At 40.6% G+C, this 14,693-nt stretch overlaps 1 protein-coding gene across 4 annotated transcripts in view; it reads right to left on the bottom strand.

Moving 5' to 3' along the window:
* The window catches only part of spag9b (sperm associated antigen 9b), a 288,655-nt gene that overhangs the window by 110,395 nt on the left and 163,567 nt on the right, over positions 1 to 14,693 (bottom strand). For all 4 annotated transcript variants that reach the window (XM_073026482.1, XM_073026481.1, XM_073026483.1 and 1 more), the window contains one exon: positions 4,095 to 4,245. In XM_073026482.1, coding sequence (XP_072882583.1) covers positions 4,095 to 4,245 — 151 coding nt within the window. The remainder of the gene's footprint in view (positions 1 to 4,094; positions 4,246 to 14,693) is intronic.

The following is a 14,693-nucleotide window of genomic DNA, read 5'->3' as shown; positions in this document are numbered from 1 at the left end:
TATTACCCCAATTCAACTTTCTTTTTTCCTCTTTCCTTTATCCATCCAATCAAACTAATTGATTTTCAGTCCTGGAGGCCTCCTGAACTCAAGCTGCCTCTCGTTGGATCTTACTGTATGCTTTGACTGTATCTACTCCTGGTGCCTGGCTGGATATACCTGCTCAGATAATGCCCCTTCACCATTAGCAACATTCCAAGCATCTGTGCAACTATAGAGGACAGGGCACCAAACTATAAATCACTGAAGCTAATCTGACTTAAGCAAAGCTCCTCAGTTCTTTGTGCAACAAACCCAAAAGTTGCAGACAGCGAGGTCTTGTCAGGCTTGAGTCAGGTCAGCAGTTTCTAGCTCACTAGACTACTTCTTCCATGCCCTAGGGTAAAAGATCAGTTGAATCTGAGCAGGGCAAGAGAGAAACACAAGAAAACAGGAGCTGGGAGAGGCCACTCAGCCCCTCAAGGTCCCTTGCCATTGAAAGTATGTGATCTACCCTGAGCAAAAATAGGAAAGGGATCAGGGGTGGGGCTGAGGGGGCAGGGGAAGGGGATTGGAAAACAAAAATAGCTGAACAAACTAATGCAAATGAAGGAAAGCAGAAAATCACTCAGCTGCCAGACTTGGATCTGCAGTTTTTAAAATCCAAATTTGCAACACACAACAGCAGCCTGCACTTATGCATGCAAGGTGCCAAAGCCAGCTGCTACACTTGTACAACTGAACATTAACTAAACAAAGGTACTGATAAGTACGTGTACGTCAAGTCCACCAATATATCATTGATAAATTAAGAAATAGAGTTGAAGATCCAGGTCAAAGTAGGTCAAAAGGGAAAATCGATATTATCCTGGGGAAATCAGCAATTCAATCAGCATCCTGTTAATTGATAGGTGAGCAATTTCTAAAAATAACCTTGCTTATTACAAAACACAGATTGGATTGTAACACCATGAACCTGACTGAACGAGTTGCAAATTCAATTCAAATCAAAGACTAATAACAGTACTGCAGTTTCAAGGCAGTATTCTCATGATGAAGAGAGCAAATTAAAAAACAATAAAAATCATTAGGGCAAAAATTCTCTTACCTTCCCTCCATCATAATACTGTTAAGAATTGGAGCAACACCATTTTCTCAAGACCAGTTAGAGATGGGCAACAAATGCTGGACATCAGCACCGTACTTTCTCTGTTGCTTTATTCTACATTCGGTTACTTCTTTAGCTTAGACTTGATGAAGTTCTCAGCCCGAAACTTTGACTATTCATTCCTCTCTATAGAGAATATTGCTATTGTTTTACCTTGTTCTACCTCAAAACATTGTGTGATGATCTGCATGAACTTTATGCAAAACAAACTTTTCGATACATTTCTGTACCTGTGACAATAATAAAGCAATTCTAATTCAAAATTTAAAATATTAAAAAACTATTTATTCATATAAAGCAATGGCACACAGCTAAAGTGGTTATAATTATAGGAATGGATAGCCCATCTTATTACAAAAGGTGTTTGAAAGCAATTATTTGGGGATAATAAAGAGAAATGGACTGAAGCCATTTATTCTGTATCCAATTCACATTTTACTAACTTAGGTTTTGCTTTAAATTAGATTAGTTTTACTTGTCACATATACATTGAAAGATACATTGAATTACGTCATATGTGTCAACAACCAACACAGTCCAAGGATGTGCTGGGAGCAGTCCACAAGTTTTGCTGGGGTTCTGGTGTTAACATAGCACACTCTCAACTCACTAACCCTAACCTGTATATCTTTGGAATGTTGGTGGAAACTGGAGCACCTGGTCACGGGGAGAATGTACAGACTCCTGACAGACAAACAACGGAATTGAACCCAAATTGCTGCCACTGTAGAGCTATGCTACCATGCCACTATAGAATGCTTCCCAAAACCAAGCACTTCAACTTTCAAAGAACAATAGCTACACTCTCTCAACGTACTTATAAAGCATGTCATTATTTTGATGTCACACTTACTTTTTCAAAAAGTGGTTAGTATTTAATGTTAGTGACATTTATCCCCAACTTCTATTCTCATTCTGGAGTAAAAAGAGGCAGCCATTCAACCTACTCAGCCTATCACAATTTGCAAGGAAATCCTGCAAATTCCATTGATTTCTCTGTAATCAATGTTTTCTCACATGCTCATCAACTCTGTTAGGTGCACACAACAGACCATCTAACTTGGACCCACGACACATCCTCATCAGTCAAGAAGGTACAGCAGCATCTACACTTTCTGAGTATATAAAGTTGTGCAAAATTTGCCTTCCCCCATTCAAACAACTTTCTACAGAAATACTATCAAGTGTTTGGTCTGGCTGCATCATTGAGGAACTGGACCGCAAGACTGGACAGTTGATAAGACAGTAAAAACCACCAAGAGGATCACTGGGGTCTCTTTCTCCACGGTGTGATATTAACTTTTAAATGTCGAAATCAAGCTCACATGGACCTCATTTTGCTAGCAGTTCAATCCACACTCTCACAACCCTCTGAGTGAAGATGATTCCCCTCAAGTTCCCCTTAAACTTTTCATCTTTCACCCTTAACCCTCCAGTTACAGTCCCACCCAACTTCAGTGGAAAATGACTGCTTGCATTTACCCTATCTATATCCCTCATAATTTTGTAGACCACTATCAAATCTCCTCTCAGTCTTCTACATTCTAAGGAATACAGTTCTAACCTATTCAATCTTTCCTTATAACTCAGGTCCTCCAAACCCAGCAACAATCCTTGTAAAATTTCTCTGTACTCTTTCAATCTTATTTACATCTTTCCTGTATGTAGGTGACTAAAACTGCACACAATACTCCAAATTAGGCCTTGCCAATGTCTTATACAACTTCAACATATCATCTGTTCTCAATACATTGATTTAAGAAGTCCAATGTGTCAAGAGCTTTTTTTACAACCCTATCTACATGCGACGCCACTTTCAAAAAATTATGGATTGTATTATGGACCCTTTGTTTTACCACGCTCCTCAATGCCCTACTGTTCATTGTGTAAGATATGCCCCGGTTGGTCCTACCAAAGCGCAATACCTCACACTTGTCTGCATTAAATTTCATTTGCCATTTTTCAACTGATGCACATCCTTCTGCAAGACATGAGAGCCAATCTTTGTGTCATCTGAAAATTTACTGATCAAGTTAACCACATTATCACCCAGATGATTGATATAGATGACAAACAACAAAGGACCCAACACCAATCCCTATGGCACACCTTTAAGACACAGACCTCCAGTCAGAGGCAACCATCTACTACCACTCTCTGGCTTCTCCCACAAAGCCAATGTCTAATCCAGTTTATTACTTTATCTTGATTGCCGGACGACTGAACTTTCTTGACCAATCTCCCATGTGGGACCTTGTCAAATGCCTTACTAAAGTCCATATAAACAACATCCTTACTTTCATCCACTTTCCTGGTAACTTCCTTGAAAAACTCGAGGTTAGACATGATTTAACATGCATGAAGCCATTCAGACTATCCTTAATCAGTTCATGTCTATCCAAAAAATTATATATCCGGTCCTGTAGAATACCTTCCAATAACTTTCCCACAACTGATGCCAGACTCATTGGCCCATAACTTCCTGGTTTATGTTTAAAGCCTTTATTAAACAGTGGAACAACACTGGCTATCCTCCAGTCCTCTTGTATCTCTTCTGTTGCTAAGGGTGATTTAAATATCTCTGCTAGGACCCCAGCAATTTCTACATTTGCCTCACGTAGTGTCCGAGAAAACACCACATCAGGCCCTGGGAATTTATTCACTCTGATTTGCCTGTACAGTCAGTCAGATGACAATAAATTTAAACTTGATCTCACCCTTACATTGTACTATCAAGACCCAACTACATGAGGAGTAATTTACAGTACCCAATTAAGTTACCAATCAGCATGTCAATGGGATACTGGAATAGAGAGCCTTAGGGATATGACCTGCTGCCATGCTGCCCCAATAATACAAAATAAAATGAGGTCCATGGATAATTTATCCCTGAAATGCATATAGGACTAGAAATGAATATTACACAGTATATAATTTTACTTCTTACTTTTAGGCTTGTGTTCGACCTTGGTTGGCTAAGGTCATTGAATTTCCAGTTTTCTGTACCAGGTGTCTCTGCTCCTTCCCTCTGTGCATCTGGTGTGAGAACATCCCCTCCAGGTAACGGGAAAAGACCCAAGGAACGTGGTGGCTCCCTCCTGTTTACAAAGGAACAAACAAGGTGTCACATCAGCAAACTTGTATATGGTGTTGGAGCTATACTTAGCCACACAGTCATAGATGTAAAGCGAATAGAGCAGGGAGCTAAGTACACATCCCTGTGGTTCCTGTGCTGATGGAGATTGTGGAGGAGATATTTTTGCCAATCTAATCTGACTGGGTAAGTGGACAAGTAAGGAAATCTATGATCCAATTCCACAAAGGGGTATTGAGGCCCAGGTCTTGGCATTTAGTGATTAGTTTTGAGGGGATGATGGTGTTAAATGCTGAGCGATAATCACTAATACATGGCTAAGGAGTTGGTGTAGGAGGGAGGGCATAAGATTTTTGGATCACTGGGCTCTCTTCTAGGGAAGGTGGAACCTGTACACTTGGGACAGTTTGCACCTGAACTGGAGGGGGACTAATATCCTAGTGGGAAGGCTTGTTAATGCTGCACGGTGGGGTTTAAATTAGAGTTGCAGGGGGATGGGAACCAGAGTGCCAGAACAGTTAGTGGAGAGGTTGTGGAGGCAGATGTTGGTAAGACCTCAGACAAAGTTAGGAATCAGAAGTTTTGAGCATGGTGTGACTAGTGTCCTGAGCTACCAAAGTTTTAATATGTAGGAAAGGGGGAGTGATTGTGTTAAAAATAAGGTAGCTGGTTTACAAACAGAGGCAATGTATAGTGAGGAGAGACTGCATAATTACAGTCAACAGGATGAGTTAAAACGTAAAAGGCAGACAAAATCAAAACAGGTGAATTTAGGACTTAAGGTGTGTTATATTTGAATGCGCATAGTATATGGAATAAGGTAGATGAACTTGTAGCACAGTTGCATATTGGGAGATATGTTGTAGGCAGCACTGAATAGTTGCTGAAAGAAGATTATAGGTGGGAGCTTATCATCCAAGGATACACATTGTATTGAAAGGACAGGCAGGAAGGCAGAAGGGGTACCATTGCTCTGTTGGTAAAAATATGCAATCAAATCATTAGAAAGAGATGACAGGGTCAGAAGGTGTTGAATCATTGTGGATAAAGCTACGGAACTGCAAGGGTAAAAAGACCATGATGGGAGTTGTATACAGGCCCCCAAACAGTAGTAAGGATGTGGCCTATCACGGGAGTTAGAAAATGCATGCCAAAAGGGCAACGTTACAGCAGTAAATACAAAGTACACTGAAGATGCTGGGGTCAAAGCAACACATTGACTGCTCGTTTCCACGGATGCTGCCCGACCTGCTGAGTTCCTCCAACTTGTTGTACATGTTGCAATGTTACAATAGTTATGGGGGACTTCAATATGCAGGTAGATTGGGAAAATCAAGTTAGTTCTGGATTACAGAAGGGCGAGTTTCTAGAGTGCCTAGAGGTGTCTATTTTAGAATAGCTTGTGGTTGAGCCCACAAGGGGATCAGCTATTATGGATTGAGTGTTGTGCAATGAACCAGAATTGATTAGAGAGCTTAAGGTAAAGGAACCCTGAGAGGAAAGTGTTCATAATATGATCAAATTCATCCTGAACTTTGAGAAGGGGAAGATAAAGTCAGATGTCTCAGTATTACAGTGGAGTAATGGGAATTATAGAGACATGAGAGAGCAGTTGGCCAGAATGGATTGGAAAAGAATACTGGCAGGGATGACTGCAGTACAGCAATGGCTGGAATCTCTGGAAGCAATTTGGAAGACACAGGATATACATCCCAAAGAAGAAGTATTCTAAAGGCAAGATGACACAAACATGGCTAACAAGAGGTCAAAGCCAACATAAAAGCCACAGAGAGAACATGTAATATAGCAAAAATTAGTGGGAAGTTAGAGGTTAGGGAAGTTTTTAAAAACCAACAGAAGGCAACTAAGAAAGTCATTAAGATGGTAAAAACGAAATACGAAAGTAAGTTAGACTGTCATATTAAAGAGGATAAAGTAGTGGCTGATTGGCAGGAGGCAAAGAGTGGGAATAAAGGGAGCCTTTTCTGATTGAATGCCGGTGACTAGTAGTATTCCATAGGGGTCTGTGTTAGGATCGATTCTGTGTACATTTTATGTCAATGATTTGGGTGATGGAACTGATGGCTTTGCTGCAAAGTTTTTCAGATGATATGAAGATAGGTGGAGAGGCTGGTAGCTTTGAGGAAGCAGAGAGGCTACAGAAGGACTTAGACAGATTAGGATCCTGGAATGGCTTGTCATATGAAGAGCATTTGATAGCTCTGGGCCAGTATTCACCTGAATTCAGAAGAATGAGCAATGACCTAACTGAAACCTGCTGAATGGTAAAAGGGCTTGATACAGTGGATGTGGAGTGGATGTTTTCTATGGTGGGAGAGCCTAAGACCAGAGGACGTAGCCTCTGAATAGAGGGGCATCCTTTTAGAACGGAAATTGGGAGGAATTTCTTTAGCCAGAGAATGGTGAATTGGTCGAATTCTTTGCCACAGAGAGCTGTTGAGGCTAAGTCTTTATGTATATTTAAGGCAGTGGTTGATAGATTCTTGATTGGCCAGAGCATGAAGGATACGGGGAGAAGGCAAGTGATTGGATCAGCCATGATAAAATGGTGGGAGCAGACTCAATGGGCCAAATAGCCTAATTCTGCTACTATATCTTATGGTCTTAAGTTTTGCTTTGTTCCTAAACTCAGAAAAATTGTCTGATTATCCAAAGTATTGATTCAAAAAGTCAAAGTTAGATGACATTGACCAACACAAGTGAATTTTGTTCTGATAGAGAGAGACTTTCATTATCAGCTCTTCCCAAGTCCTTGATGTGAACACTGAGCTACTTCCACTGAGGGCAGAGTCATGGTGATGTTCACTGCATATTACGAATATATTAATCAACACTACTGCAATAGATTTTCATTTATCCGTGGTTCTTCCAAATGTTTTCAATACAAGGATAAAAATAAAATGTTTTAATAAAAATACACACTGGCACATACTTGTGTGCTGTCACTGAACACCTTAAAGAGTTTTAACTTCATTTAACAAATTAAAATATTGCTGAACATAGATGCCACAAGAGTATTTTCCCCAAAGACTGATGATCATTAAGTTGTTTTGTGGCTACATATAAAAACTAATGCACAATTGGCATATTGCTGATGCATTCTTATAGAGTTGCAGAGATGCACAGAATAGAAACAGCCCTTCAGCCAATCAAGCGATCATGCCTAACCATCAACAAGCCACATTGAGGCACTCCATTGATCAGGGTCAACCACGATAAGACCATAAGACATAGGAGCAGAATTAGGCCATTCAACACATCAAGTCTGTTCCACCATACCATCATGGCTGATCTCTAAACCCACTCAACGCCATACACCTGCCTTCTTGCCGTATCCTTTGATGCCCTGACCTATCAATTTCCACCTTAAATATACAGTCTGTGGCAGAGCATTCCATAGATTCACTACTCTCTGGCTGAAATAAATTCCTCTTTACCTCCGTTCTAAAAGGTCACTCCTCACTTTTGAGGCTGGCCTTCTAGTTCTGGATATCCCACCATAGGAAACATCCTCTCCACATCCATCCTAGTTAGTCCTTTCAACATTCGGTAGGTTTCAATGAGATCCCCTGCCTTCTTCTAAATTCCGGACAGTACAGGCCCAAAGCTGCCAAATGCTCCTCATATGTTAACCCCTTCATTCCCAGAATCACTCTTGTAAACCTCCTCTGGACTCTGTCCAATGACCTCATATCCTTTCTGAGATATGTGGCTCAAGACTGTTGACAATACTCTAAGCGCGGCCTGACTAGTGTCCTATAAAGCCTCCACATTATCTCCTTGTTTTTATATTCTATTCCCCTTGAAATAAATATCAACATTGTATTTGCCTTCTTTACCATGGACTCAACCTGTAAATTAACTTTCTATGAGTCTTGCATGAGGACTCCCAAGTCCTTCTGCACCTTTGAAGTTTGAACCTTCTCTCCATTTAGATAATGGTCCGCACTATTGTTCCTTTTATCAAAATTCATTATCATACATTTCCCACTGTATTCCATCTGCCACTTTTTTGCCCATTCTTCCAAACTGTCCACATCCTGCTACAATCACATAGCTTCATCAGCACCACCTATCCCTCTGCCTATGTGATGGCCACAAACCCATGAATTCCATTATCCAAATCATTGACAAACAATGTGAAAAATAGTGGTCTCAATACTGACCCCTGAGGAACACGGCTAGTCACTGGCAGCAAACCAGAAAAAGCCCCCATTATTCCCACTCACTGCCTCCTGCCTGACAGTTATTCCTCTATCCATGGCCAGTATCTTTCCTGTAATCCCACAGGATTTTATCTTTTTAACCAGCCTTATATGTGGCACTTTATCAAATGCCTTCTGAAAATCAAAGTAAATGACATCCACTGTCTCCTTTGTCCATCCTGCTTGTTACTTCCTCAAAGAGCTCTAACAGATTTATCAGGTAAGATTTCCCTTAACAGAAACCATGCAAACTTTGACTTATTTTATCATTCGTCTCCAAGTACCCCAAAACCTCGTCCTTAATAATGGACTCCAACACATTCCCAACCACTGAGGTTAGGCTAACTGGCCTTTTGCCTTCCTCCCTTCTTAAAGAGAGGAGTGATGTTTGTAATCTTCCAGTCCATGCCAGAATCAAGTGATTCTTGAAAGATCATAACCAATGCATCTGTTATCTCTTCAGCAACTTCTTTCAGAACTCTGAGATGTAGTCCATCTGGTCCTAGTGACTTATCCACCTAAAGACCTTTACAGTTTGCCTAGTGCTTTTTCCTTTGTAATAGCAATGGCACTCATTCTTGCTCCCTGACACTCATGGACCTCTGGCACACTGCTAGTATCTTTCACAGTGAAGACTGCTGCAAAGTACCATTAAATTCATTTGCCATTTCTTTGTCCCACATAACTACCTCACCAGCATCATTTTCTAGTGGTCCAATATCAACTCAATATCAATGACGAAGGATCTCAGCCTGAAGCGTTGACTGTTTATTGAGTTTCTCCACCTTTTTGTGTGCATTGGTTGGATTTACAACATCTGCAGATTTTCTTTTATACACAAGCCTGGGCTGTATGATATGCAAAGCAAGCTGTTGCCCATGTAGCAAGCTCCCCCTCTCCACGTAGCTGCTGAATCCAAAGGAACAGCAAAGACCGATACAGTTTGGCACCAGCAAGTCCTAATCAGCATTGAACTCAATGTTGGACTGCCTTAGGGACTCCAGGTCTTTATTTCTACTCAGGGTTTCCTACCAAAGCTTTCCCCATAACTGGGTACAGCTGTAAGGCAATGAAAGCTTGAGATCAGAGTTTTCTTTCTCCAGGATGAGCATTCAGTCATGGCTGACAAGCCCCATCTGTCCAAAGCGACTAGTTTTAAGGCGCCAATAACCTGCCTTTGCCCCTTCATCAGTAGAAATAGTTCAACCAATCTTGGTAGCTAAGCCACACATTACGTCCAGGAGCTGGACTTGGTGGTCAGAAACTATATGAGGTGCTTGTCAATCGGGAGCATTTAATAGATAGTGGGTACCTTCCCACCCCCTCAAAGCTATAACAACCTGACAAAATCATTAACATTAATGTGGCATTAATCACATTTTCGTTCTTATATCTTCAATAACTCGCCCACAGAATCTTGTCATGCACGATGGTGGATTTACATTGGCTAAATAATTAGCAAACCCTTTCCCCCCCCACCCCCAACCCCCATGTTTTTGAAATGACAGAAAATCAGAGCATCTGAAGGGGAAGCAGACAATCACATGAAGAATGCACAAACTCTACACAGGCAACACCTGAGCTCAGGACTGACCCTGAATCTCTGGCACTGCGGGGCAGCAACACTACTAACTGTGTCTATCAAAATGCAGATATTAAAGGAGAAACTGCTTATTTTAAGTTTATCCATTCAAATTAACAATCTCTTTTAAACTTCTTAGATGTTTAGTTTCATTTAGCTCCATAGTATCCAAGACATCTTCAAGGAGCAGTGTTTCAGAAAAGTGGCATTCATTACTAAGGACCCCCATCACCCAGGGGATGCCCTCTTCTCACTGGTACCCTCAGGAAGCAGGTACAGAAGTCTGAAGACACACACTCAGTGATCCAGGAACAGCTTCTTCCTCTCTGCCATACAATTCCTGAATAGACATTGAACCATTAAACACTGTCTCACTTCCTAAATTATTTCTGTTTCTGCATTACTATTTTTAATTTAAGTATTTAATATACATACATACTTACTGTAATACTTTTCTGTATTTATCATGCATTGCACTGTACTGCCGTTGCTAAGTCAACAAATTTCATGACATATGCCGGTGATATCAGACCTGATTCTGATTCTGATTTGAACTGCTGATTAACAATGCCAAATAACTCAGAATGCTCTGTGACATTGTGGAGAAAGTTCTACACTGTCAGTTGTACTTAACCATACAGTTCAGGTTATACAACAACTAATACAATTACTAACTCTACAATGGAGTTCAAAGTTTGAAGCAAATTTATTATCAAAGTAGTATATGAACCCATTATCAAACCCTGAGATACATTTTTTTACAGGCATCCATAATAGATCAAAAGAAATATAATAGTCAATGAAAACTACACAAGAACAACAACAAACGACCTACGTGTAAAAGTCAACAAATTGTGCAAATATGAAATAATAATAAAAATAATATTAAAAACATGAATTGTAAAGTCCATAGACTGTAGAATCAGTTCAATGTTGGGGTGACTGAAATTATTCACTCTGGTTCAGGAGTCTAATGGTTGAGAGTGGACAACTTCACACACCCCAACACTACCTATAGACTCACTTTCTAGGAGACAAATTAAGGAAAAATACCACTATGTCAATTTTGGAGCAATATATGCATTTAACATTACAAAAATACAGGGAAAAGGAATATAATTTCCAGCAAATGTACAACAGAGATCTATTTGTTTCTTGAGGGCTCTGGTCAAGCTGAATTGGCCAATACCCTGCACAGTGGATACAATGGATTATAGAAACATCGATGAACTCCAACCATTCCATTGACTTTGGATGATGGAATTAGGAGGTCATCAGTGGCCTATGCTCCACTGAGAGCTAAGGGCCCAAGAAGAAGAAATGGAAGTGCCTTGCTTCTACAGTGTTAAAACAGTTCTAGCATCATCTGTTTAAAACACCCCATCTTTCTTTCTTCTTCCTTTTCATTCCAAGTTCCACTGCCTCCAGACAAATCATCTGTGAATAACAAGGCTTTATCACTTTCTATCAACTAACTGCGCACCATTTACTCTCTCCTATCACATATCACAGGCATTTTCTGTACCCTCCCTATTCTCCCCATGTTCAAATTCAACTTCTTCTTGTTTTGATAGAAGTTATCTACCTAAACTGTGCGCGGCTCAGTAGCGTAATGGTGCGTGTAACATGTTGACCCAGTGACCCAGGCTCAATTCCTACTGTTGTCTCTTAAGGAGATTGTATGTTCTCTCCACAACCATGTGGGTTTCCTCCAGGTGCTCTGGTTTCCTCCCACATTCCAAAGATGTGTGGGTTGGAATTATTAAGATGTGGACATGCTGTTATGGCGCCAGAAACCTGGCGATACTTGCAGGCTGCTCCCAGCACATCCTCGGACTATGTTGGTCATTGATGCAAACAACATTTCACTTAATATTTCGATGTTCCAATATACATATAATAAATTAAGTTCATTTTTAATCTTTAACTCTGATTTTATTACATTGAGGAACTAGGTGACATCTAGAATGATGACCACTGGCTATTCCAGGTGGTATCGTGGGGAGCTTGTTCTTTAACTGGTTTTCATTTCTCAATGCTTCATAACTAGTAACTTCAAGATGGCTCAGCTGTACAGCAGGAGAGAAGAAACATCAGGAGAGCATCACTTGTATGGAATTTGATATTTAGAGGAGGAGGCACATGCTCCTGTAACTGCAAACATATTTTCAGAAAGGTCCAATGTTTCCTTGGTATCAGGATTACTGGTTGCAGAATATTCTAGACCTAGAAGAGAGGTGGGAGGTTTGAGTGGCAAACAGTTTGTGCAACTTATCAGTAACACAAGGATAGAAGGAACAAGGTTTTGCAGGCACTTTCAATGCAGCAATTTTGGGATTACTCCTGGTGTCTATTACGAGTTATAGAAAGTGAAAATCAATGCAGCTGCAGAAATGGTGCAAGTGATGGGCATTAGGCTGAGGAAACACGAGATCACTTTCGGGGAAGTTGACCTCCATAGGGTAAATGGGTTGTACCCCAATGTCCTTGTTCTGGGGGTAGGGGTGGTAGTGCAGGAGAGCAGTGAGTTAGAGGCCTTCAAATTGGCAAAAGTTTAAACTTGCTTAGTAATGGGATGAAAACCTGAGCATTGATTCAGAGGGAAAAGGGGAAAGATAGAAATGGAGGAATGTTGCTGCAAATGTTGAAGGCAGAGCAAACAACAGCTTGGAAAATAGCTAAATGTGAAGATTGAGAAGGCTGACCATCTTCCAATCCTGGCTTCCAAATAGCTGTGAGTATGGTGCAAAAGGAGTGGAGAGTTGTTAATATCGTACATTTGGAAAAAAAAAACAAGCTATTACAGACCAGTTAGTTTAAATTCAGCAGCAGACAAATTATTGGGACCCATTCTACAGCGTGACATAAATGTTTGCTAGAAAAGACAGCAGACATGATAGTAACTGATCGGAATTTTTTGAGAAAATAACGGAGTATTGCTGAGGGCACAGTGTATTTCTCTGATTTTCTATTTTCCCTGCAACATTCAGGTCTCTGCCAGTCATCAGTATTCCTATCCATCCCATTTTGTCATTTAACTCTCTGCAATTTATTCTCTCATTTCACCAGATATCCGATGATTTTTATATCATTCAGGATAATTTGCAATAGCCAATTAACTAAGCAACTACTACCGTTGGGATGAGAGGGGATACTTGAACATCCAGAGGAATGTCACATGGCCTAAGGGAGAACATGCAAGCTCTGCACAAATGACATCAGAGATAAAGTTTAACCATTGGTCACTGGAACTAGGAAGCAGCATTACCACCACTATGCTGTCCCATTTCAGGTAGCACCCATGGATGTTAAAGATTGAAGATCAGCTTTACTTGTCACATGTACATCCAAACATACAGTGAAATGCATCACTTGTGTCAATGACCAGCACAGTCTGAGGATTGTGCCAAGGTCAGCTTGCAAGTGTCACCATGTTTCTGGCATTAACTTGGCATGCCTACAAGGTTTTTGACAAATTTCTATATGGCAGCTTGTTAAAGAGTGGGGGGAAGAAGACCATGGGATTCAAATAAGATTAGCAAATTGAACTCCTTATTAGATTAATGACAACAAAAAAAAGCAAAGGGTAAAGGTTGACAGGAATTTTTGTGGTTGGAAGGGTTGTATCAGTGGGGTTCCACAGAGCTCAGTATGCAGTTCCTTGCTTTTTATCATGTATATTAAAGATTTACAATAAAATGTAGGTGCAGGATAAGATATTTATAGATGACTAAAATCTGGTTGTGTGACTTACATTAGGAGGAAGATTTGAGACTGCAGGTAATACACATTTAAGACCATAAGACATAGGAGCAGAATTAGGCCATTTGGCCCATCAAAGCTGCTCCGCCATTCAATCATGGCAGATCTTTTTTTTCTTCTCCTCAACCCCATTTACCGGCCTGCTCCCTGTAACCTTTGATGCCATGTCCAATGAAGAACCTATCAATCTCTACCTTAATTACACCCAGCTATCTGGCCTCCACAACTGCATGTGGCGACAAATTCCACAAATTCACCTCCCTCTGGCAAAAGAAATTTCTCTCCATCTTTTTTGAATGGACACTCCTCTATCTGAGGCTGTGCCCTCTTGCCGTAGACTCTCCCACCATAGGAAAATCCTTTCCACATCTACTCTGTCTAGGCCTTTCAACATTCAAAAGGTTTCAATGAGATTCCCCCCCCCCCCCCCTTGTCCTTCTGAATTCCAGCAAGTATAGACCCAGAGCTATCAAATGTTCCTCATTATGATAACCCTTTCATTCCTGGAATCATCCTTGTGAACCTCCTCTGAACCCTCTCCAATGCCAGCACATCTCTTCTAAGATAAGGAGCCCAAAACTGTTCTCAATACTCAAGGTGAGGCCTCACTGGTGCCTTATAAAGTCTCAGCATCACATCCCTGCTCTTGTATTCTAGACCTCTTGAAATGAATGCTAACATGGCATTTGCCTTCCTCACCACTGACTCAATCTGCATGTTAACCTTTAGGGTGTTCTGTACAAGGACTCCCTTTGCATCTCAGATTTTTGGATTTTCTCCCCATTTAGAAAATAGTCCACGCATTTATTTTTACTACTAAATTGCATAACCATGCATTTTCCAACATTATATTTCATTTACCACTTTCTTGCCCATTCTCCT

Source organism: Hemitrygon akajei, chromosome 22 (genome assembly GCF_048418815.1).
Source record: "Hemitrygon akajei chromosome 22, sHemAka1.3, whole genome shotgun sequence".
NCBI lineage: Eukaryota > Metazoa > Chordata > Chondrichthyes > Myliobatiformes > Dasyatidae > Hemitrygon > Hemitrygon akajei.
Note: the sequence above shows the minus strand (reverse complement) of the source record. Positions and strands in the feature narration are given on the sequence as shown.